Raw genomic sequence first — 27,188 nt, forward strand, 5'->3', positions numbered from 1 at the left:
AAAATGTGTTCCCTGTTATCCAAAATTATCTAATTATTGGTTAAAAAATGATTAAAAAGACGAGGAGGCTGTAAACTATATAAATGTTACTTTGAATGAGTTAATAATTACAAAACTGAGAAAGTAATCATAAAACAAACTAAATCACAGTACTGATGAGTACAATAATAAATTAATTTTAACTAACAAATGCATTATGAATACAAAACTGAAGAATATACAAGTTTAGTAATCACTTCATATTATTCCCAGGTTCTCACCTGAGGACTGCCGAATCCAGTGGTTCTATTCTGTTTGCTAAGTGTTCCTCGTGTGATTTACTCTTGGTAAGTGGAAAAGCTTCTGGCAAGAGGTTTGTCTGGTGCTTCTTGGTTGGAGGTGGTGTGGTTGGAAACTTTTTATCTCCTTTCTTTCCAAGAATTGGAGGCGTTGGTGGAGGAGTGTATCGACGTTCTTTGATTACTGGTGCTGTTAATGACTGTACGTTATTACTGGAAGGTGGGGTCTGAAGAAGAGCAGAAGAAGAATAATTGTGAAAGAGTGAAGGGGTGCTTGCTTGGTTAGCATGCTTTACTCCCACTGCAGGGGGGCTCTGTGGTTTTACAGGAGTGCACTTCAACAATTCTTCTGATGGTACTGATGATCGAGTGGCTCTATCTGTTCTATCCCATGATTCCCAGTGAAGATCCAGATCACATGCATTTGATGGTTCACCACGAATTTGCTTTTCTGTGGAACACAAACCCATAATACTTAATTAAAATTCTGAGGGTGTAAATTCCTTCAGAGATCAAAGTACTTCTGATTGGCTGATAGCAAAACAAATTCAAGGAACACATACAATTTTATGAACTTTATTCACAAAAATAAATTTCATTATGAAGTAATAAGTGGACCACTAAACAAATATATATAATCATATCAATGCAGCAAAATAGTGAGTGTACTGAATCATGAGGTACTCTTACTATAACTACTGATGCAGTTTCTTTACACAATGTACAAATAACTTTTTTACCTCTAGCACTTCAGGCTCAGTCCCAGAGATTGATCTTGTAACCATTTTGTGTTTGTTATAGTTTTCACTCTAACTTTAAATGCAGTAAGTGCATCTCGATGACATTTTACAGATTACCAGTAAACATTACAAGGCTTTCATAAACACTACAAACTTCTTATTAAGTTTAAGATTGCTTATGTTATGTTTTTCTTGTGCATTTTTTTTATTTCAAACAATGATTACCCAACACACAAAATAATTTTGATTTTAAAAGTACATTTATGCATCAAAAAATTTACAAATTTCACATGCAAAATCTCTATAACTTCAAATCAACTATAAACTGTGTTTAGAAAAAACTTCATAATATTATCTATTATTTTCACTACTATCTCTGTATGGAGTGGTTTGATTTGATCAACCTCATATCTACCACAAAATATGAGAAAATCAAATTTCAGTTATGCATTTTTTCATTTTAGAATGGCTGCAAATTTTTGCATGAAACCCCAAATGTTTATTCCACATAGCTTAAATCACCTAACATTACACATCTATACACATTTATTATTGTTATTTTATTTACCTTTCAGCCATGTCTGACTTACAAAAAAGAAGTTGTAATTACAGTATTTTCTGGCATACAAGACCCTATTTTTTCCCAAAAATAAGTCTCAAAAACTTACCCTGCATCTTCCAAGCCAAAGGTTATGTTGCTGATTGGCCTAAACCTAAGCCTAAAAGAAGTGTTTTGATACTAGATAGTAATCCAAACCTTTCTATATGACCCAGAATGAAATGTACAAGTTACTTGGTATTAAGTAACAAATAAATAAACAAGAACATGTTATTGTACATATGGTGCTGTAATACTGGCACCCTTTTTAACTCCTCAAGCTTAATGCTATTACTGGTAATAATACAGATATTCCATGGTAATATAAAGTATATACTTTCAAAAGTAGATACAATAAGCACACAGCTCACAATAAACAAGAAGCAGGCAAGAGGATTTATGTACAGTAAGTCACTAAACAATTCACAAAACATCTTGGTAAGATTGATGGAAGTGCTGAAACCTTATTCTCATGTTTATCTTTTTCCTTTTTCTCCAAATTTAGCTGATCAATAGGGGGTGCATCTTCAATGCTGGGAAATACAGTATATGGTGCACATGCACTTACATTACTGTATCCAAGAATATAAAATTGGCCTTTACAAAGTGATCTGTCATGGCTGTGTTCTAGTAGACAAGTATTTTGTTAAATAGTCTGACTATATATTTATATATATTATTACTACTTACAGATAAGTCCTTAAATTTTGGTTATTTTTCTTAAAACACAGAACAGTAAATAAACTACAAAAACATTTATCTCTTCTAGTTATGTACTTTGTACTAAGCCTTATCAAATTTAACATGTGAAGGAGATAAAACAATTTTTCTTTTAGGTTTTATACATGAAATTTGACATAAAAAAAAAATAAACCACAATATCAATGTCACAAAATTCCATGATAATTTATCAAGCTTAGTAACTAAGCTATATTTGTGTCTAAACAAATAAGATTTTTTGAGCTCACTAATGTCTTTCCTTAGTGCTTGGGATCTAGCAAGAAAAGAAGACAGCTCCCACACAAATTCTTTGCAGGGGCTGAGAAAATCAGCATGGGAACATTCTGAACTTTCAATTGGTTATACGCACTGGACAAAGTCAAAATACATAAGCAAGTATTTTCAAAATTTGTAGAATCATATTGATTCATTCAATAAATACATTAATGGTTCAGAAAACAGAAAAGACAGGAGATTCTTTTCTAATATTCTAGCTTGTCAATACACGTAATTTGAATTTCTAATTTGTAACAAACTACAAACTTTATATTTGAATATCACAAACACCTAATTAGAACAAATATTGTATTCAACATACCATGACACAAAAGTCAATCTTAAGGAGTTTTTTATTTACTTTTAAATTAAAAATTAACTAATGTAATACTAAACTTTGAACTATAATCTACAATTTGGTACCAAACTATTGATAGACATTCATAAAATAGTAGTTCAATAAAATTTTGAATATGACTCTGTAAACATGGTCTTTGCCTTTGACCCATTATCTTAAGAAGATTCGTCTTGATACAGTTAATTAACATTTCCAATTGTGTACTTCAGTGATATCAAAGGAACAATAACATTTTAATGTCAACATTATATTCTGTGAGAAACACTTCAACAAACACTGTGAAATCTGGTTACCTGACATCACACTTTTCTCTTCCAATACTCAGTGATAGTACATATAATGCAATTAATAATACACATTATAATTAATGATTCAAGTCTTGATGAAAAATGTTTTGAACTGGCATGACATACTGCTTATTGTACCTGTAAATTTTTTAAGATTCCTAATAGCAATGAGAAGACGTCTGATGTCTTCATCTCGACCATGGTGCTTGTGTAAAATATCTTTAAGGTCATGTTCAGTCATTTCCAGTAAGTCCTCAAATGTTTCGATTTCAGCACAAACACCCTGCAAGAAAACATGAATTGTAAACAATAAAATGAAGCAAGTTATTATAACTTATATTGAAATTTGGAAATAAGGCAGATAAAGTCATCTTGCATTTAAACTTCTGGTTAAACCTAGCTTTCAAATTTGACAGTCAGAATCATATCACCTTTATTCAAAGATCAGCCCTTACTTTCATCTTATAACTCTGTCAGATACTAAACCTATCCAAGAAAAGTATAATGACTATCCAATTACCTAGCATTGCATATCTAAACAACCCAACACACATAGCAACTGTCCAAGCTTAGAAGACCAAGTATAATAAAAATACCACTTCTAAACATCACAACTCATGTGAGCATTGTCAAAACTGATAACCAAGATTACCAAGCATAATCCAACACATCTTATGCATGTCCAAACAACAGTGTTCAATTTGATATCAGATATCATACACCAACCAAGGGTATAAAAGTTAGCTTTCTCCTTTTACAATTAAAAAATTGAAATTTAATCTCTTTCTTCATTTAAAAACATTGTCATATACACTCTCCTTAAAAATGATCATTTTTAACATATTTTGGCAATTCTTTCTGATGTATATACATGTCAAGGCACCTCCAACTACAAAGAAATAAGGCTGACATATAAGAACCACTAACTCTACTATAATAATTAGTAGCTAGTCCACAGATAATCTTTTAACATCCAAAATACTATATACAGATAACAATTCCTCTACTCTGCATCTATGACATTCAAGTACAGAAAACATATCCACAAATAAACAGAAAGATGTCTTTATCCTTCTTAAGTTGATAATAACTTGAAGAAAGATTAATTCTAATTCAAATCTATTTTTCTTTTCTCTGTAATAATCTTCATGATTTTCACTTACTGATATAAACATTTAATTATAACCCAGGTTTCAAAGTTATATATTCTTAAGAAAGAAAGCTCAAATTACAGTGATGCTAGTATGACCTTTATTTCCTATTTTGAACTTTAACAATTTTCCAAATATTAAAAAATTATTTAAAATACAAGGAAAAACTGCTTATTCTACAATGAAAATACTTATAAACTGATTAAATGGTACTGTTTTAATTTATTAAAATAAATTTGTTTGTCATTTTGCTGAATTTTCCATTAAAATTAATGAAAGTGACATTTATTTATGTAACTACTCAGTCTCTTAGTTTATGCCACTCACATACCTTCAAGTTTGTCATTTAATTTGTATCACAGACATTTTAGTTAAAACTATCACATACTTCTTGTGCATGTAAAAACAATTACGATGTGCTACAAGACTTCCAGTACACGTAAAGCCAATCCTTCCCATATGCTACAAGACTTCCAATAAACATAAAACTGATCATTAACATGTACTGAAAGTCATGCAGCACATGGATGTTAATTATTACATCTTCCAAACCACTGTTCCAGCCAAAGATACAGGCACAGAACATGTACTTTCTTCTAACACACTACAGCCACTGCCTAAGTTGAGGATACATGCTCAGAATACATACCAAACTCTAACACAATAGAAAATAAATACACACAACAATTGCCCAAGTTTAGAATCACATTCGAAATATATACAGACTTTTAACACACTACTAAGTAACCCAACCACACGCACAACCTCTAACTCAAGAATAGTGAGTCAGAATATATTGCTATCTCCAACACATTCATAAAAACACAACCAATTGTAGTTAAGTCAAAAATACTGAGTTACAATATACACTTACCTCCAATGCACTCTTGCATATTCCAACCACACACAGCCATTGGCTAAGTCGAGGATACTGAGTTAGTTGTTGAATGGTTCCAACATCAACACATTTGCGTTTAGCTACTAACTGCTTACTAAAGAGCTTGAGAAGCTTGCTCTAGAAGATAAAGTATATTTGTTAACCCTTTTCTCAGTACTATCTATTTCATTGAAAACAAACAATATTTTAGTAACAGGAAGGTTTGCAACAATTTTAAATCTTAAAATGTAAACTTAAAATAGCTTGCTTTTTTTCTTTATGAACAATGATAAATATTCCACTGTTCATAATGATATATCAAACCACAGCAGATGTTTTATGCAATTCAGAATTCTCATGAAAACTAAAAAACCTTATGCAAATCTTTAACCTAAAAGATATGATTAAAAACTAAGGGAATTTTTGTTCACCATTCAAGATATGGATTTGGCATCATTAAATATAATTCACAATTAATTAGCTGTATCTAATGTATAGTCTCTAAGGGATCACTCTGAATTGTTTCAAGTATCTTCAGAAAATTTAAAACTTTCCTAAATTAAAATGCATTTTGAATAATATTACTTCCACCAACACTTATAGCTATTGCTTAACCACCAGGGCTTCCTTTTTTGCCCTTGCCTTCAAAGAGAACCTAGAATAGTGTTATCTATCATTCCTAAATGTATAAATTCAGACAACAAAACCTTCAAAACCCTCACTGTACATGATCAAGATCAAAATCTGATTAGGCATACAGAGTAAGAGTGAGCATATAAAGTGAAGAAATGGATTAAACCCCTTTCCTGACTGATAGGTTGTTGGGTAAGAACTGGTTTAAGGACAGAGAAAATGAAAAAGTGGTCTGTGAACAAAGAGTGCAAATCATTCCAATCAGTGATATCCATAGGTCAACAGTCATGAAAAATAAACCTACAAGTAAAAAGAATACATGGCATATAAGAATTAGGTTACAAACAGGTGTATAGAAAGAACACAATTTGAATCTACCTGTTAAGAAAATGGAAGGGTAATTTGGGACCAAAATGATGAGAAATCTAGAGAATACAAGGGACTCTAAATTATGTAGTTGAAATAATGAATCAGTAGTTGATAAGGCCTCCATAAACAATGGCATCTGTAAAAGATGCTAAAATCTGTGCCAAAAAGCCAATTCAAAAATGAGTTATGGTTGACACCACTGTGCAAAAATGGTTCAACTTCCTTGCAATACAATATTGCCAATATGTTTGTTGTCACTTTTCAGAGAAATGACTTTTGAATAAAACAGAAACTAAGCCAGAGACATGTCAATCTTATAAGTTAAACCCCAAAGCCCTGTTAAACACTGAATAACTTCTATGCTAAATGTTTGAGCTTTTGGATAGCTGGTTGCAGAGATAGAAAACCTAAAAAGATGAGCACACTGAAAGACACTATAGAAATAAAAAAAACAGACATAGCTGCCAATCTGGTTTGATTAACAAGGTCTGACAATAAGTTGGAACAAATCATATTTCCTAACTTGGGTGACATATGAAGTGGAGAGAAGATTGAGAATACTAACTCCATCCTATTTAGATTGAAAACACTTACTATCAAATTTGCTGCAGACCAAATTGCCAGAAATTGGGTGATCCAAAAAGAGTTCAACCCACTAAATAGAGTTCCAAAACAAGAGTCAATCCAACTGAACCTTGAACTGCAACATCTATTCTGTTGGGAGAATCTGTCTGGATTGAGATAACGAGTCTGCTACCACAAGCATCACACATAAAATGTGATATGCTAAAAGGGTGATAAGACCATTCCTGACAAAGGAAGTTTGAAATCTGAAAATTGCCCTAAACCACATTAAGGAGTTAATGAGAAACATGACACCAATACTCAATCAGTAAAGTCTGATGATTTACCCCTTAAGAAGTTCAAGCCATGGAACCTGGGACCTTGCCTGCTAAAGAGCATGAAGAACAAAAACACAGCATATCAAATCTTTGTCATTCATACATACTCAGAGATTTTTTACTGCTAATATATGTACTACATTCCTGATGCAAGGCATTCATGAAGAGAATGGAAATCTAGATGATATAGTGGTAGCAGAACCCAAATTGTAATAATCCATGATAAAAGAAACCCACTTCATTTAAAAATCTATTCTAAATACGGCTGCTAGGGGTATTAAAACTTTAATTAAAATACAGTAAAGAACAACATTTCGACCTTCTTAGGTCACCTTTAAGTTAATATTAAAGTAAATTAAAGATCAATACAAAGATTGCTTGTGTTATCATCCAAGAAGAGAGAGAACTATCTATAGATTACAAGAAGTGAGTAAGAGTGTTTTATTCTTTTCCATAATGTTAAACATAAAAGACAGCTGATCCTGACTAAGAAATGAGACTAAATATAAAAAATGCCCAGACTAATTACTTACTGAATTGTTGCAGACCCAAAATAAAAATTTCTCCGAGTTTTATCTGAAAATAGAATCAGGATATGACAATGTAACAGTTGAGTTGTTGACAAGAGTAACCATTCAGCCATAGAACGGTATATACACAGTACAATGAAATGGGAGGGATAAGAAAATTCATACAATACAGCAGAACCCATGTTAAGCGTATACAAGATTGAAAAAAAAAATGGAATTACTGTAACTGACCCTCATACACCATGTGTGCCAAAAGTGATGGGAATCACTGCTAAAACAAAAATGCATATAGGAGTCAACTACAGCCAAGTTGGACCCCTACAATTACTGTAAAAAAAAAATAAAACCCTTATGCTGATTGGACATATAAGACAACCTATCACAAAATGCTGTATCCTCAAAGATATTGATGATCCTTAGTCTTCTTAACAAATTGAAGTGAAAGGAAACAAAATGTTGAAGCTGAACTATAAGTTTGTAGACTTATTCCATCATAGGTCATAGACCTACATCAGTAAACTAAAATTTTTACTTTAAAACCATAAATTTTAAGAAATATATATTCTTTGAGAACAGGAAAAATGCTTCCACCTAGAGATGGTAGGTGAAATCACAGAGTTCTGAAAATATGTCAAATAAAGCCTAACTATCCCTTCACATAACTAAGAAATAAAACTTCAGCATGAACCATAATTTCTGTGTATGGTGAGAAACCGTTTCTCCCAGGTCTTTCAACAATCAGTTAAGTTACAGGCTCAAAAGTACTCGGGAAAAAACTCAAAGCATGACATTCTAAGAACCAACAGAAGAAAAACAAAAAACAACATATTCCAAAGTGGCTTCCTTTTCATTCTTCATAAATCATTTAAAGACCTTAGTACATATTTTTGTTATAGAAAAGCAACTGCACACCATCTACTGTATCTACCCAAGAAAATCAAATCATGGTGCTAAAGTCTGTAAATTTATTACTAGACTCACAAGAGGGGATGAAAATTCAACAGACTAAAAAATGGCACAGAAAAATGTTAAACTAGTGTCTCTAACATGTCAATGACTGCCCATAAATGCAGCTTCAGAGACCCCAGAGGACCACCATAAATCCAAATATACCTCTCCATATCACTGTGAATAATTATACTTACTGTTATGCAATGACAGATATTAGATGAAAGAGGCAGACCCAACTGGCTTCCGTGAAATAATCTGGGAATACATACCATAACTGCATTGTCAACTTGAAGAAAAAAAATTACTTATTTTGTTTAAATTACTGTTGTTACGAAATAAACTACAGAAAACTATAAAATTGAGATATCTCTGAATGATTGTAACACCTCTTCTTTCTAAGATTGTGAACAGGAAGATTAATCTTAGGACACAGACACCTCAAAAAAACTGAGAAAAACATCTGTATGAAATTCTGAGCTTTTAATTGGTTATAGCAAGGAGACAGAATTCATTTGTGTTTCAATTAGTAGATATAAAAAGAAAAAGCTTTTGGTGGGAATTTGTTACAGATCATCAGATGGTACTCATAATATCAAAGAGACTCTTAACATTAGATTAAGATTTCAGCTATTAATAAAATCATAATTATAGGTGCTTTTAATTTCAAGCACATAAATTGGGAAATGCTAGAGTCAAACCATGAAGGATAAGGTTTTTTTTTAAACTGTTCAAAGTGGCTTTCTTCACCAATTAGCCAATGTACCTATATAAAACAAGGTTACTTCAGGTTTATTGGTAACTTCAAATACAGAAATAACTGAGAGAGTACAAACTGAAGAACATCTGGGTGCATGTGGTTGGTTGGTTGGTTTGGTGTTTTATGGCACAAAGCAACTAGGCTATCTGCAACAAACATCTGATAAAAAGTAAAATTATTAAAATTCATAAAAGGAAATTAAGGTAAAACAAAACAAAGTTTAATTTTTGAAATAAAAACATAAATTGCATTAAATCCTCTTTTTACATCTAGTCTACAGCAATAAGACAAAAACTACAGTACTACATGTTGTAAAGGACTTTCTATTGCATAATTGTAATTATCATAACACTAACAGGTAAGTTCAAAAACTACCATTAGTCACCTGAAGTCAGCCTTTCCAGTCCTGGTTGAGTTATTCGATGTTATAGCCATTTTCAGAAGGTAGAGTAATACAAGTTTTAAAAGACTTTTAGTGAAATTTTAATTATTATAACTCACCAAGATGACTAATGGGGAGTTCAAATATCAGTATTAGACACCTGAAATTGGCCTTTCCAGTCCTGGTTTCAAGTTAATTGATGTAATGGGCCATTTTCTAATTTCATATTAAAATAGATGTACTTCGATTCTTAAAAGGGAATCACATTAAAAAGGATCTATTGTAAAGATTAAAAAGCTTAAATAGCATTAAAAAGATTCATGGCCTTTAAAAAACTAAAAACATTCCTAAGGTAGACAATGCCACCATTGCCAATAACACTTTCTAACATAACGAATAAACAACAGTAACAGTAAAATGTGGCTCATTTTGACCTGAGTGTTACACAGACAGCACACTGGTGCATCATTCACAGATAAAAGAAAACAATGAGTCAAAAAACTGTGACTAATGCATAGTCTAGTTAGAGCAACTTCTGCTTTCCGATCCTTACAAAAGCAAGACGGCCAAAATCCAATATAGGGTTTTATTTGGAAAAGCTTGTTTTCATGTTGCTCACTTCAAGTCAACTGCCAACTGACACGGGCCCAGCCTTGAAGACAGGACCATAGTCCATGTATGAAACAGACACAAAAGTGATAGTGCCAAAGCAGACAGATTTAGCTGCAGTGTCAGTGAGCTCATTCCTGCAAATACCAACATGGTCCGGTATCCGGGAAAACTGGATAGAAGTAGATATTAAAGAGAAGTGGGTCAGTCAGTTTTGTATTTCGTGGAGAACAGGGTGTGAACTAATGTGAAGTGATTCCAGGGCCAGTAGAGAACTAGGTGAGTCAGTATAAATAGTGCAATTTCAGTACTGCTTAGCTCCTATCTGATCCAGGGCAAAAGAAATGGCATAAAGTTCAACGGTGAACACAGAATCTGTGGAGGAGATTCTGCACGCAACCACCAAATCACAACACACCAGGGCAGAGCTCACAAAGTCACCTGATTTTGAACTATCTGTATAAATAGGAATAGAAGGATGGTTTGAAAGAAGTTCAACAAATAACAGTATTTCTAATTGGGAATGTCTGTTTTTCTCAGATGACTTAAAGACAGGTCACATTTGAGGACTGTAATAAGCCATGGTGGGATGGGCTGACCAATGGATACAGCAATGTTATACAAGGACAGACCCAATTCATCCAACCACATATGGATACAAAGGCAAAAAGGAGCAACAGCAAATTTTCTGTTTTGAGAAAGCATGGCCCACCAAAGAAGGAAAATACAACCCCAGGTGTGATACACTGGTAAGGAATGGAGTTTTGTAGCATATAGTAAAGACAGTTGCAAACAGCAAAGGTGCACAAGGCTCTGTGTATAAGCTTTGAACTGGGAAAGTGCGGAAAGCCCCGGTGCAGAGCCGAAGTCCCTGATGATGAATGGGATCCGGCATCACTAACACCAAGGTCCTGGCAGAGCCATAGACCAGTAATCCATAGTCTAGTTTCAAACAAATAAGGGCACAATATATCTTTAGCATAGAACAACGATCTGCTCTGCAAGTGGTAGAAGAGAAGACATGGTGGATGTTCAGTGCTCTTGTACTGATTTGACCAATAGCAGCTTGATATGTGGTATAAAGGTCAGCTTACAGTTGAAGATAAGTGCCAAGAACTTTGTCTCAGAGACCACAGGCAGCACAACTTCACCAATACAGAATTCAGGATCAGGGTGAACACCTTGTTGGCAGCAAAAGTGCATGAAAACAGTTTTAGAGAGAGTAGTTAAAGCCATTTGCTGTGGTCCACTTCAGTAAACGATTGAGGGCAGTCTGTAGCTGCCATTCAATATACCTCATGTTCAACAACTGACATGAGATGTGAAAGCCATTGACAATATGCCCATTTGTAACAGTAAGAGGGAGTTATTCAGTGATGGCATTAATCATTATACTGAAAAGTGTGACAATCAAAACACAGCCCTTAGGCAATCCAAATTCCTGTAGAAAAGAACAGGAAAGTATCAAAACCACATTAACTTGTAATCATCTGTCCATTAAAAATTTTTTAATAAAAATGGGCAAATGGCCACATAACCCATATATATGGAGGTCTTGCAAAATGACATACTTCCATGTTGTATCATAAGCCTTCTCAATGTCAAAGAATACTAATACAAGATGTCATTTGAGAAAGGCTTCTATGATTGACGTTTCAAGTTGAATCAAATGGTCTATGATGGAGTGCTATCATCAGAACCCACACTGGGTGGTAGAGAGAAGGTTGATTCTAGGAACCAAACAAGATAGCATTAATCATCCTATCTAAGGTCTTACAGAGACAGCTCATCAAATCAATTGGATAGCAGTTTGAAGGAATCTTAGGATCCTTTCCAGGCTTAAGGAAAGGTAGGACAATAGCCTGGTGTCATGCATGGGGAAAAACTCTCTTGCCAGATCTGGTTAAAAACAATCAGAAGAATAGCAAGAGAAGCAGGAGATAGATGGTACAACATTTCATAGTGTACATCATCAGGTCTGACCAATGTACTGCCAGACCAAGAAGGGCCAGTTTGAGTTCCACCAGTGTAAAGGGACGATTATAGTCATTGCGACAATCAGCTCAAAAGGAAAGAGGTGATCACTCTCAGTGATGTCGAGAAACCCACTTGTTGAGAAATTTATATGCAAAAACGGCTCGTTTGGGTTGAGAAAATATTTTACATAGAAGAGCAAACAACGTTTCGACCTTCTTCGGTCATCGTCAGGTTCACAAAGAAAGAGGTAACTGACCGGAAGCTGACCACATGTTTGAAAGGGGTTGTGTAACTGAGTGTCGGAATGTAGAGGGTGGTGTAAGGAAGTGGATCTTGGAGTTTGATGGAATGTATGTTAGGGTGTAATACCTACACCAAGTCCCCAAGGATTAAAAAGGGAGACAGCAACTGTCCAATGAGAACATCAAGGACAGATTTGTCAAAGGTATCTCCAGACAACAGGTAGAGAGTACAAACAGTGATGGTACGACCCAAAGAAACATGTATGGCTATTACCCCAAGGGTGTGTCAAGTGGCAAAGATAGAGTGGGCACATGCTGATCAACCAACAGTGCCATCTTTCCATGCACCCGTCCATCACACATCCTGTCATTTCCGTACAAAGAAAACTGCCGAAAGGTGACTATATTGGCAGGTTTCAGAAATGTTTCCTGTAAGGAAAAACATACAAAATGGAAGGAAGCAATCAGTGCTTTGATGTCATCCAGATTAGAATGTAAATCTTGACAGTTCCACTGTATCAAGGTGGCCATTTTAATTTATATGTAAGCAAATTGGGTGAAAAGCCTTTCTGTTTATGACCATGTCTTTCTTCAACCTATTCAGTGCCAATTGGAAACTCAGTGCCATGGACGAGTTAATTCGTTCTCAATAATACCTAACTTCAATGCTAGATGTCAGCACCATATATCCATTTGACCTACTTACAAATTGTTTCACTTTCGATCCAAAATGGCATCACAAAAAGTTACAAAATGAAGAAGCATTAGAGTTGTATTGTAGCAGTTAAAATACTTGGCAGTCAACAGGTTAACATCTTTATTCGAGGGAGGTCTATCGACCTCCATGGATCCTGCCCTGGGTTGATTGGGCAGGTCTTTGCTGTTGGAAGAGGATTCCTGCAACTGAGGACATGAACGAATGATCATTTTGCATCTTGGGGTATGAGAAGAAGACGTACCTGAGGAAATGCCCATACCCAGAACCAAAGGAAGTGGATCTTGGAGTTTGATGGAATGTATGTTAGGGACAAAGATGGGTGTTGAAGTTGATTCATCAACCACAGAGGTCAAAAGACTTTTCATTTGGTTTGAAAACAATTCTTTTAGAGGCACAGAGAGATCCATCTGCACTCCCACTGTAGTAATGGAATGAAGTGCAGCAGCTTATGTCCAAGATGAAGTGGTGGGCAGCAACTTTCAACCTTCAGGGTAAGTAATGTTTTGAATCATTTTCAAATGCTACACCTCTTTTTCTTCCAACAATTTAGGGTGAGAAAGAAAGTAGGACAGATGAAAGCCATTGCAATTGATGCAGTGAGGGTCCATTTCACACTCATAGGCATCGTAGTCCTTGCTACCATAACAGGTATATGTCAAGAAACCACGACATGATGTCTTCGATTGAATGAACCACTGACACTGGAAACATTGGAGGGGGTTTGGAATCTATGGCCATATCTTGCAATTAAGATAACCTGTCTTGATGGTGGCAGGTGGACATGTGATTTAAATGTCAGAATGAGGACACTGGTCAGCATTATAATTCCTTCTGTGCGAGGGGAGATGTGCCTCACTGCAGAAACTTCTTGGGTGAAGAAACCAGCGAGAATCTTTGACTCGGAGACATTCTTCAAATCCCTCTCAACAATAACGCCTTGTGATGAATTTAAAGTAGCATGAAGCGTAACTTCAACATGTATATCCTCAACTGCCTTTGAATACAAGAGAAGTTCCCTGTGTTGAGATGTGGATGTTACCCCCAATATGTCACCAAAGCGAAGCTTCTTTACCGACTTTGGAGAGTCAGTAAGTCCCTCTAAACCCTTCTGAATGAAAAAGGGAGATATCTGCCCTAAAGGTTTGTCTGAAAGAGAATGTAGTGTAAATAAATGTGATACAGATGTTACAGATGTTGAAGATTACTGCTCTGAATCTTGATGACATGGTCATTTACCTATAGACTGTTTTTTCATTATTTTATTTAAGTTTTTATTTGGAGGATCCTTTATAAAAAAAGGAATATTTCAGTACCCACTGACCCAACCCACCATGGAGCCCTACAAGGTGACACACTACAACGTCAAACAAGAACATTGCAGCAATGCCAGGGTTTTGTGAGCACTATACCCAACATCAGCATCAGATATAATGTCCACAACACCTGTTGAGAACAACCAACACTGGTACTTAGTTGATCCTAGCCCAAGTGGACCAGCTGACTGATCCAAGAGGGGCCACCCCAAGGCTGCCCATCTACAGGAATTCAAGGCCAAAGTGGTGTGTTAGGGTTGTACCCCTCAACCACCAGGATTCTCTCCTCCCCTTCATGGGTCACCATGCACAACAAACACGTGGATGGATGTTTAGATCCCAGAAGAGGTAAATTGAAATAACAAAACCTTCCCTGGTAAGTCCCCTCATCATGTACAGGAATCCATACCTATGGGGGTGTATGTGATCATTGTTCTATTAAATTTGATGTTTTGCTGCATATGGAGATAAGGAGTAATGATGTTTCAGTTACAAATTTCAAAAAAGCAAATTTTGAAAGGATGCAACAAGCATTATCTGTTGTATCTGAATTACAGACATTGATAAAATGTGGAAAATATTTAAATATCCACAATAAACATACTCCTTATGGAAAGAAAATAATGGCCATATAAAAAAACAGGTTGTCTCACAAAGAAATAAAATTAAAGAAGAGCATTCCAAAATCAAGAAAAGTAAATTAAGTGGTATGGCAGAAGATCTAGAATAATACAAAATATCAAGAAAGTTGGTAAAACTGGAAATTAAGACATCAGAAAGGATGAACAAGAAAAGATTGTCTGAAAATATAAAAATTAACAGTAAGACTTTCTTTAATTACATTAAGGGTAGCATAAACAAACTGTTTGAATGGGGGTAGGATCCTTAAGGGATGATAAAGGATGACTTATATCTGATGATTATGAAATGGCTGGGTTATTAAATATTACTTTTTCTTCAGTTTTTACCAAAAAAAATTATGTAGTATTCCACATCCTAACAGATGATAGATGGAAACACAATCAAACAAGATAACTGCATTAATTCTGAGCTAGTTAAGAAAACATTGGGAAGTTTAAAAAATGATAAGGCTCCTGGACCAGATGATATCTCATCAGGAGTTTTGAGGGAGGTTAAGAATTGCTCTTAATTTTGCAAGTCCTAGAACTGTGGATAGGTACCAAAGGATCAGAAAGTAGCTAATGTCTTAAAGGAAGTAATACAAATTGTCCTAGAAATAACAGGCCAATTAGTCTTGCATCACTTGTGGGAAAAGTTTATAAAATCTGATAAAGGATGCTTTGCCAAGTCAATGAACAAAGTTTGGAATTTTATTAGACAGTCAACAAGGTTTCACTAAGAAAAAATCCTGAATTACAAATCTTGTTATATTCTTTGAAAAGGTTACTGTTTATGCATATGAGAATAAGGCTTGTAAAAAATTGTCTAAGTGTGGAGGGCAGGTTAGCTAATTGGATGGAAAAAGCAGATGGTTGTTATAAATGTAGTTCAGTCAAACTGGATTAATGTCACAAGTGGGGTACCTCAAGGTATGATCTAAGGAACTTTTCTCTTTTTGATGAACAATGACATAGGTAAAGGAACAGTTGATAAATTACTTAAATTTGCTGATGATATTAGGGTCTTGGGTTTTGTCGACTGCTTTACAAAAGGATGTAGATCATTTAGTCAGCTGGACAAATAAATGGCAGATGAGATAAATTATAATAAATGCAAGATAATGTAAATGGATATTTACAATAATTCAAATTATAAATACAATACAGATGGGAATTACCCAAAAGGGGGTTCTTGGTGTAATAGCTGATTAGTCGCTTAAGCAATTCAAGCAGTATGATATTGCTACTGGTAGTACAAACAAAATATTTAAGTTAGATTAAAAAAAACATTGAAATAAAAAAATCTCTCAAAACTCTATTTACCATAAGTTGCATTAAGCTCTCCCCAGGTGATTTATTTCTTCATTACACTAGTCAGACAAAGCAATAAAACAACAAAATTAAACAAAAACAATTTTAAATTGTAATGAATCTCATACTGTTTAAGATTAATTATAATTACATTACAATCTGCAGCTACTGTAGAAAAAACATGTATTTTTCATTTTAATTCAAAATGTTCAACTACAAAACAGAAAATAATGCTATAGTTAATGATAGGATAGAAAAATAGGAGAAAGAGATTATAAAGAAAAACTTTTGATATTTATTTAGAAAGTTCTAATGGTTATGAAAATGTAATAAGAAAACTGTAAAAATGAAAGCAGTATTTTTTATTAATAGCATTAAAATCCTTTCCATTCATATTGACTCAGTAAAACTTTTGTAAATTCACTGACAACTGTTTCGTAAAAATTACTATTAGTTTTGTCTGCAATCTTGTAATGCAGTTGAATTTTGTGAACAAGTTATTCATGGTTCAGATTCATTTATTATACATATTTTATTCCTAAAAAAGGAATTTCTGTCCATCATTGTAGGTAGTGGTAAACAAACTAACAAAACCAGTAGAGTGGTAATTCAATATTTTCCAACCAAGCTTATATTGTACAGCAACCACCAATATAAACACCAAACCAGACAAACCAAGAAAGAAACAATTTGTATAAAGTTTATCTGCAAATATAAATAAATCTGCCTTAAAATGATATCAAACTAACTTTCTGACCAAAGAATAATCAAAGTTAACACTCCATAGTCCTGACAATCACAAATCCATATCTGGGATTGTACCACAATTTTTAATCTTTGACTTCAGCACTATTTTTACATGTTGGTAAATTAATAAAAAGTTATAATAAGTTATTTTTTGTAGATATATAAATATATATAATTTTCAAAATGTGATTACTTATAATTAACACTGTAAACAAATACAAAAATGAGCACTGATTTTTATGGTACTACACTTTTGGATACAACACTCAGTAACTCTACTCCAAATTTTTTTGTCAACAAATAACAAATAATATATATTGTCTGACTCTCTGGCTTTAGAATGCTTATAATATCTAATCTGAAGACTTTCACTTCTCCTTTCTCTTTACCACATTACTAGTCCAACACTGCTAAGATCCAGTAAATATATACTGAATACCAACACAGTACACAAAAACCATATAACAAAATTACTTAGAATTTCTACAGACACTAACAGGGTTTTTTTTCTTTCTTTTTTTCTTCATCCCTCTACTACAATCAAGTTAACTATCAAACAGTGATTTAAAGTTTAAGTTTTCTTTTATTGCTAAAACTAATAATTTATAAAAACATATACATTAAAAATACTTATACTTTCTCTATATACATTGTAAACATGCTGACAAATCCTGCACTATATATTACAGGAACAACTCTTGAATGATGGAGTGTTGTTTCACTGGGCAATAACATTTTTTACATAATGACCAAATTCTAAATTTTTTTTCCTGACCTTCTCAGCAACACTCTAGAATTTACAGTTCTGCAAAAGTACATATACAATATACTGATATTTAAATTTTTATTCATACTTTTACCAAATTAAAATCAACTAGAATCTGTTTATAAAAGATAATGATAAAACCTTCAGAGAATCCCTCAAGACTATAATAATACAAAAAATTATAATTATGTTAGTATACCAAATGTTACATTATTGTTTATAAAATAACAAATGATGTAACCTACCATCATCACACAATGAATTAAATATTTGTCACTTCATAAAAGAAGTATTAAATAAAAGTAATTGCTATAACTATGTGGTGCAACTTCCACATACTCATACAGGTTTTGAAATGAAAAGCCTACAATTTACAAACTTTTCCAAGTATAAAGATAATTTATTAATTTTGCTTACTTTCCAACCTTTCTTTAAATTTCCTGAATTTTCCAAGTTTAGAGTCATGATCCCTTATTACATTTCACAATGTGCCTAAATGTTGTGCAAAAATCACACCTTAGTCAAACTGTGTCTTATAAATGGACTACACACATATGTGGACCAATGTCCACATGCAGTCTAATACAAATGTGTGGGATGAGTAAACTTTGCAGTTACACATAACAGAAATATTTTGGGATGTACTTATCACCATACATAAATTTCAAAATGATACTTCAAGAGCTCCTGTCAGTAATTTACTACTAATTTTTATGTTACTACAAATAGTATTTTTTACTTGCACTGAATACAGCATATACCAACAAATGCATTAATTAAAAAGCCTTACTCTTATGCATAATCAAAGAAAGTGCTCTGAAGTAAATGAAAGTTTAGCAAGTTAGCTCAACTCTATAAAGCATAGCAAAATTATCTAAGAGTGGGAAGATTACCAAGTGAGAAATCTATCAGCACACTTATATTTTTAAAAACAAAAGAAATAATAATAAAATAACCTTAAATCTAAATAAATTCTTAGTAAATTAGGCTTAACCACTTACAGTATACGCCTTGTACCATTAGTATAGCTGTTACTTATCACCACCTGCCAAATTATACACAATATGAAAGACTACACAAACAGTTTTGCTATATGTTATTCTTATTTACCCAAGTAATTAAGAATTTCATTTTACCATAATATCGATGAAATTTTACCTCAAGAGCTTTGATTTCGTGTTGGGTTAACTCGGCGTTTGGTGGACACAGTGTTCGGAGCCCATCGAGATGAACAGCATTTATATCAATCATCGCCTGTGCATTACAACAAGATTCTATTGCCTTTCTAACATTAACGTCGCTATCATCTTCCGCCATTCTGCTAAAATTGAAGACTTAATGTTAAAAGAGAACCATGCATTGTGACTAAAGATGTCAAATATGGTTACTTTAGAGCCATAGGCGATGAATAATTCTTGATCCATTCTCAACTTCACTATTGAAAGTCCGACATGATGGACTATTCTGGTACATAACGAGAAATCTCAGGATAAACGTGAGTTGACGAGTTTCAATATCTGAATCAAACGACAGAACCTCGAAATGCACTAGGTAATCTTTAAATGTCCTCCCACAAGTTGTGAAAACCCAACGTATTTCAGTTTCAAATAGTGTCTACACAATATTTTTGTGTTTAAAGCATGGTAAAAATCTAAAAGACTTTTACTTACTGCTCATCCTATAAAGTGTTGTATAGCAAATATAATAAAATAAATCCAAAAAATCCCTTAAAAATTATACTTTCTAAAATTCCAAAGAATATTTAAAAAATAAACGTTATATATATATATAAATATCCTCACAATCAAATACATCAAATTGATATTAAATAATATTAACTAATTACTGATATTATTTTTGTTCAACTACTTGAAACATTTGTGTTTATAAACACATAGGTTCCCATTCAGTAGGACGACTGAAGAAAAGGATCTTCAATAGTATAGTGAAGAATAATTCAGTCATACCATCAAAGTGGCGTTAAGATTTCTTAATAGTCTTTACCTTATTCAAATTTACAAGATTATCAAAGGACTTTTAATTTCTTTGTGATGAATTCTGAAGACAAATAGAACTAGAGGACGCAATTTAAGATTTAAAATAGATATGCATTGCTCATTAAGCCATTATGAAATAATTATTAGATTATCATCCACTGTACATTTCCAGTCCATTTTTCCAAAAAAATAAATAGAATGGAAATAGAATAATAGACAAATAATTATTTTACGTTTTCTTCATGACAGTTTGTTTTTCACAGCGTGGCTAGCCTATAATTAATAATCAGCAGTAGTAGAAGTTGACATGTTACAAGAAAAAAATCAATTTTTTCCTGCAAATTAAGGAATAAGTTTATTTTTTACTTAAAGAGACAAACTTCAAAACAATATAGTACTTTGTTGTACGTATTTGATGTTATGAAATATACTTAAAAACGACTTCTTTTTACAACAAATCACACCTAATATCCTAGAGAAACAGCGAATGTCTATGAAAATAATAGTAATAATTAGTTAATGGGACAGCCTAGATGGGTCAACAAGTCCATTATTGTCCTTAAATTATGTATGTGACATACTGATGCGAATAATCAGAGGGTCGCGGATTCGCATCCCCGTCGCGCCAAACATGCTCGCCCTTTCAGCCGTAGGGGCGTTATAATGTCACGTTCAATCCCACTATTCGTTGGTAAAAGAGTAGCCCAAGAAGTGGCGGTGGGTGGTGATGACTAGAGCCTTTCCTCTAGTCTTACACTGCTAAATTAGAAACGGCTAGCGCAGATAGCCCTCGAGTAGCTTTGTGCGAAATTCAAAAACAAACAAACAAACAAACTGATGCGAGATATCAATATCAAAATAAAAATACTTTGGTATTTTGCTAATTTACTTGATGTTACGAAATCCACTTATCAACGATTTTTATTATATCAATTCATGTCTAATACGCAAGAAAAACGACGAATGACTATAAAAATAATAACAGTAATTAGTGGATGGGACGGCGTATATGGATCAACAACTGAGGACTATATATCGTACTTAACATAGCCAATTGGTTAGGGCACTCGATTCACGGGTTTGAAAGTCCGACCCATCAAATATGGTCGCCCTTTCAACCATGGGGGCGATATGACGGTAAATCACGCTATTTGTCGGTAAAAGAGTAGCCCAACAGCTGTCGGTGGGTGGTGATGACTAGCAGCTTTTGCTCTAATCTTTCGCCTTTAAATTATGGAGTGCTAGCACAAATATCCATCACGTAGCTTTTCAAAACAAATTAAACTATCTACCGCCAAATCTAATTTGGAACTGTGAATATGAGTGGTTTATTTTAAATTTCGCGCAAAGGTAAACGAGGGCTATCTGAGCTAGCCGTCCCTAATTTAACAGTGTAAGACCAGAGGGAAGGAAGATAGTCATCACCACCCACTGCCAAATCTTGTGCTACTCTTTTACCAATGAATAGAGGGATTTATCCTAACTTTATAATGACAACAATTGAAAGGACGACCATGTATGGTGTGACGTGTACTCGAACAACAAATTGTAGAACTGTAAGTTCGTAAAAATAATGCTAATTCACGAGGTACAAATTTTTAGATAAATTCAAAATTTAATATTTAATTTTCGTTTTAAAAAAGTGTTTTAATCGGTAAATAATCTCCATAAATAAAGTAATCTGATTATCAAGTGTTGAATACTTCCAACAATTGAGATTTAATTCCCTCTAATTTTATTGGAGAAACAATGGTGTAATTTAATTTTTCATTTCAGATATTAAAATATAATTTTTCGTTGAGAGTAGCCAGAGGTCACTATTTTAAACTTTTTGTTGTTGTAAGAATGATGGCGTAATATATTAATATTTGTGTTATTAGGGCTACTGTCAGGCGCAATTAATTACAATGGAAAAAATAAGTTTAAAAACTTAAAATTAAAGGAAATTCAAAGATATACTCACAAAAATTCAGTAATGGAATATTTTTCGCACACTTGTTGTGATTTGTTTGTAGCTGTGACAGCAAATGGTTCATTAGAACTGTATATATGCTTGTTTGCGGGATTTGTGTTGTCTCTTGTTATCATGTTTATAATATGTTGGTCAAAATCAAGTACGTGCTTAAAGAATGTTCTAAGTTTTTCTAGCCTTGGAGTTGGTCTAGCTTATAACTGGTATTCTCAGGCTGAAAATCAGCGTCATGAATGTTATATTCACGCAAATTGTAATACTGAAGATGAATCCTATGATTTATTTAATAAGTGTCAAAATAAACAATGTGTGCGTTGTTTAGCCAGGACTTCGGATCAAGTAAGTAAAAAATTAAAAGTAAGATATTACCAGTTTGTAGAGACCTGCAACGTCGAGGAAAAGTGTTTCGAACGAATTGAACTGGGTTTTAAACATAAAAGATATGTATGTACAGAAAAAAATGATGATAAATGTAACATTAATAAAGTATCCCTACTTTATGTCATTCCAACTCTCTCTGACCAATTATGGTTTGAAAATAAAGATATTTATGGTGATGATATTGGCCTGTTAGAAGGAAATTTTTCAAAAATCTTTACAGAATTCAAGAAGAGCAAAAAAGAATTTTCTTCACTATGGCATTTCAATAATGTTCCCAAAGGAGAATGGAAAATCTTTTATTTGTATAATCAAGGACTACCTGTATATCCAAATCTATCACTTTGTCCCAGAACAGCAGCTGTGTTAAATAAATTGAAACATTTCATGAGTGGAACAATATTTGGATATGCTGCATTTTCTGAAATTTGCCCAGGAACATATATAACCCCACACAGGGGTTGTAGTAATGCCAGAGTTCGGTGCCATTTAGGTAAGGTGAAAGATATTTTGGAAACTTGTACCTTATTTATAGTTAATCTGCAAGTAATGTGAAACTGGAAACAAAAATCATAAAAATGTGAATATTTTTTGTTAATATATGTGCTTCCTTTAATGCGTGCTCATGGTAAGCTGTTAGAAGTTCAGAAATAGTATAAGATAAAATCACCAACTCATATAACTTGACAAGTTAATGAAACCTTTTCTCACTCATAAACACATCAGACACAGCTTGCACAAATTTAATTAAAATATAACATTCTGGTAAACCATTTTACTGATAAACCAACCAGACATGTGGTTGAACAAATGTCTGCATGTGGCAAAGTCAAAATGATTTTTAACATTTAGATCACATTTTTTAACATTTTAAAATTTAGATTTAATTTATATTTTTTAACAGGATAAGTGATGTATGAAATGCACTACTATTGTTAGCAGTGGAGGCAAACATTTACAGGCAATTAAGAGAAAAATCAATGATTTGTTCAAAAATAAAGTGTGGGTTTAAACTTTTTCCATAAGTAGTTCAAAGTCTTGAAGGAAGAAATTATCCCTTCTGTGCATATTTATCTCAAAAAGGTCTTTCTGGACTTCAGATCAATTGCTTACAGGTAGTCCTTTCTATGCTCAAAAAATACGTGTTTTTAATGGTAGATTACTCTTTCTGTTTGTTTTTCTTTGAACCCTTTTATAAAAATAATTATAAAGTTTTGTAAACAGACCCTATCAACTTGTAGCATTATTTTCCACCATTCAGGCTTTAAACAACCCTTCACAATCAGTAATGCAATTATTCTTTCAATCTAATGTACAAGTTCCTCACAAATATTTCTACCCACATGCAAATTCTTAGATGTAAATGATTAAAATACATCAAGTTAATTGTTAATCCTCATGAAACAGTAAGTCATGCTTTCTCTTATCAGCAGATTCTCTCATGCTTAGTATTGGTTTATTTTTGAAGTTTGCACAAGGGCTATTTGTGCATAGCCATCCCAAATTTAGCAGTGTGAGACTAGAGAGAATGCAGCTAGTCATCACCACCCACCTCCAATTCTTGGGCTACTCTTTTACCAATGAATAGTGAGATTGACCATCACATTGTTACACCCCATGGCTGAAAGGGCAAGCATGTTTGGTGTGATGGGCATTTGAACTCATGACTCTCAGCTTATGAGCTGAGTGCCTTAACCACCTGGCCATGCCAGGCCCCATACATAGTGATTAGAAACTTCATAGAATGCCACATCCAGTATGAAGACTATAGGCAACCAGTTTCTTTGCCATCTACTTCCATATATTTCCATTTAAAATGTAACATATTCAAATCAAATTATAAAAAAAAACAAAGAAAAAAGCATTATTTCCCTTGGGCTCTTGTGTTCTAAAGTAGTGTATGTATTTCATTTATGTCATAAGCTTTTTGTTTCATAAGCTTGTTATTTTCAGTGAAACAAATTTGTCCAGTAATTTCTGTCATTACAATAATCTACACATTCATGTATATTAAAATGTAAATGTAATTTTTTGACAGCTTTGAAAGTTCAAAGAGGGACCAGCTTTCTGATGGTTGAAAATGAAAGGAAAGAATGGGAACTTGGAAAATGTTTGATATTTGATGATTCATTTCTTCATTCTGTTCAGCATACTGGTTTCCCAGAGTCTTCCAGCAGAGCTGTGTTACTAGTTGATCTGTGGAACCCCAGGTTGTGTCAGAAGGAAAGAGACTGTTTAAAGTACATCTTTTCCTCAAGTATTCTTGATGAAGTTTAGTGCATTTCTAATTATTACTAACATAAAGAACTGTAACCCTTTGGATACAATAATCAGGCATGTCCAACTTAATATTCATAACTGTTTGGAGTAACAAATGTATTTATCCCACGGTGTCATATAAATGTTTTTCCATAGTGTGAAAAATTGTCCTAGAATTTCCTGTTTTAGTACTGCACATGTGTACATTACACAGTAAAAACACAACTAGTGGATTTAAATTATTGCCTAATTCAACCATGAAAAAAATGCTAGAAGATGATTTAACATCAGATACTTGCATGTTTCATGACATATTTTTAACATAATCAGCATAAATAGTTTTATACTAAACATTTTATGAATAGAAAGATAATTTTTAAGTATAAACTAGTCTTACTAAAAATACATTTACCATGTTCTAGTTTCAACTGTTGGTTAAAGTTCTGACTAAAGCAAAAGTAAAGCTTATTTAAATTAGTTAACTGTAAAAAAAAATCTAAGTATACACATGATACAGTGCTAGATATATATATATATTTAATGAAGATATTATGGGGAAAAAAAAGCTTTTTAAGTGAGGTTGATTACACAATACATTATGCAGTTTCTGTAAAACTGTAGTTTGCCTAACTTGGTATTTATTGTTGAGTATATTCTGATAAAATAAATATATTAAATTCCAACCTCTTACAGTTTAGCAAATTTTTGTTCTTTCAAATAAAGCCAATAGTAGACAAAGATAGATGAGTGTGTGTGTTTTTCTTAAAACAAAGCCACATTGGGCTATCTGCTGTGTCCACCAAGGGGCATCAAACCCTTGATTTTAGCATTGTAAATCTGAAGACTTACTTCTATCCTAGCAAGGGACCAAAGATAGATGAAGTGCCATAACAGAATGCAATAATAGAATATGATTAAACATATAACATTTGTTAGTATTCTTCAGTTATATATCAAATACAGTAAGAGGGTGCATAAATAAATAGTGATAAATATTTAAACGTTGTTAGTGGTGGTCAACTATAACTGAAGTATGCACCACACCATGGTACAGGCATAGAATACTGATAAACATTTCAACCTTGTCAATGATGGTCAACTATAACTGAAATAGGTACCACACCAGGGTACATAAATTGAATACTGATGAACATTTAAACTTGTCAGTAGTGGTCAACTACATAGGTACCACAATAGGGTATGTTAATAGAGTACTGATAAACATTTAAACTTTGTCAGTAGTGGTCAACTACAACTGAAGTAGATACCACACTATGGTGCAGACATAGAATGCTGATAAACATTTAAACTGTGTTAGTAGTAGTATTTAGTAGTTAGTTAGTTAGTAGTAGTGGAATGGTCATCATACCTATAAAGTATGCCAACATGTTTTGTTAAGAAAGAACCACAGACACATCTTTCAAGCCCATTGTTGTGGAATGTCATCACAACTATAATCTATGCCAACAGTTTATGAAAGAACCATCATAAATGTAACTGTTGTGAACTGTCTTATCTGTCTGATGTTCAGCCCCTCATGATCATGGATAGAACAGCCATTGCCTTGAAAGATGGCAGTCTGTAAATTTATCAAAAAACAATTATATAGCTTTGGGTTTAGGTTATGTTTTTACAAAAATTAATATTAGGATGGTTTTGCATTACTTTTATGTTTTACGCAGTTTATCAGTTACTACAATGTATTAATGAGACTTGAAGCATCTCCACCAGGACAACTGTTAAAACTGAAATATTTCAGTATTTGATTGTCCCAGGTTATAAATATCAGACTTATAGTCTAATAAGAAGTGGTTTGTATGTGATATTTCAGAATTTGATTGTTCCAGCTTATAAATATCAGAGTGTAAAGTAAGAAGTGGTTTGTATGTGATATTTCAGAATTTGATTGTCCTAGGTTATAAATATCAGAGTGTAAAGTAAGAAGTGGTTTGTATGCGATATTTTAGAATTTGATTGTTCCAGGTTATAAATATCAGAGTGTAAAGTAAGAAGAGATTTGTATGTGATATTTCAGAATTTGATTGTCCCAGGTTATAACTATTAGACTATAAAGTTGGTTGTGGTTTGTATGTGATATTTCAGTATTTAATTGTCCCATGTTATAACTACCAGACTGTAAAGTAAGAAGTAGGTTGTAGGTGGTATTTTAGAATTTGATTGTCCCAGGTTATAACTATCAGACTATAAAATTGGTTGTGGTTTCTACATGATATTTCAGAATTTTATTGTTCCAGGTTATAACTATCAGACTATAAAATTGGTTGTGGTTTGTATGTGATATTTGAGAATTTGATTGTCCCATGTTATAACTATCAGACAGTAAAGTAAGAAGTAGTTTGTATGTGATATTTTAGAATTTGATTGTCCTAGGTTATAATTACCAGACTATAAAATTGGTTGTGGTTTGTATGTGATATTTCAGAATTTGATTGGCCCACGTTATAACTAT

The 27,188-nt window shown here is 33.2% G+C and overlaps 2 protein-coding genes across 3 annotated transcripts in view; one reads left to right on the forward strand and one right to left on the reverse strand.

Moving 5' to 3' along the window:
* The window catches only part of LOC143255448 (kinase suppressor of Ras 1-like), a 57,605-nt gene extending 38,007 nt beyond the window's left edge, over window positions 1-19,598 (reverse strand). The window contains exons 1-4 of the mRNA XM_076511128.1: window positions 19,271-19,598; window positions 5,283-5,423; window positions 3,396-3,540; window positions 269-729 (exon numbers count right to left, since the gene is read on the reverse strand). Coding sequence (XP_076367243.1) covers window positions 269-729; window positions 3,396-3,540; window positions 5,283-5,423; window positions 19,271-19,429 — 906 coding nt within the window. The 5' untranslated portion in view covers window positions 19,430-19,598. The remainder of the gene's footprint in view (window positions 1-268; window positions 730-3,395; window positions 3,541-5,282; window positions 5,424-19,270) is intronic.
* Window positions 19,599-21,936: 2,338 nt separating this feature from the next.
* Window positions 21,937-25,460, forward strand: LOC143255449 (aspartate beta-hydroxylase domain-containing protein 2-like). Of its 2 annotated transcripts, none has more exons than XM_076511129.1 (2): window positions 21,937-22,952; window positions 24,498-25,460. In XM_076511129.1, exons 1-2 carry the CDS (start codon window positions 22,085-22,087, stop codon window positions 24,734-24,736), a joined length of 1,107 nt encoding a protein of 368 aa, XP_076367244.1. In that variant the 5' UTR covers window positions 21,937-22,084; the 3' UTR covers window positions 24,737-25,460. The 2 variants fall into 2 exon arrangements, with proteins under 2 accessions (XP_076367244.1, XP_076367246.1); XM_076511131.1 differs by having other exon boundaries at window positions 22,249-22,420.
* The last annotated feature ends 1,728 nt before the right edge of the window (window positions 25,461-27,188 follow it).

The sequence above is a fragment of the Tachypleus tridentatus genome, chromosome 7 (genome assembly GCF_004210375.1).
Source record: "Tachypleus tridentatus isolate NWPU-2018 chromosome 7, ASM421037v1, whole genome shotgun sequence".
In the NCBI taxonomy this organism is placed as follows: domain Eukaryota; kingdom Metazoa; phylum Arthropoda; class Merostomata; order Xiphosura; family Limulidae; genus Tachypleus; species Tachypleus tridentatus.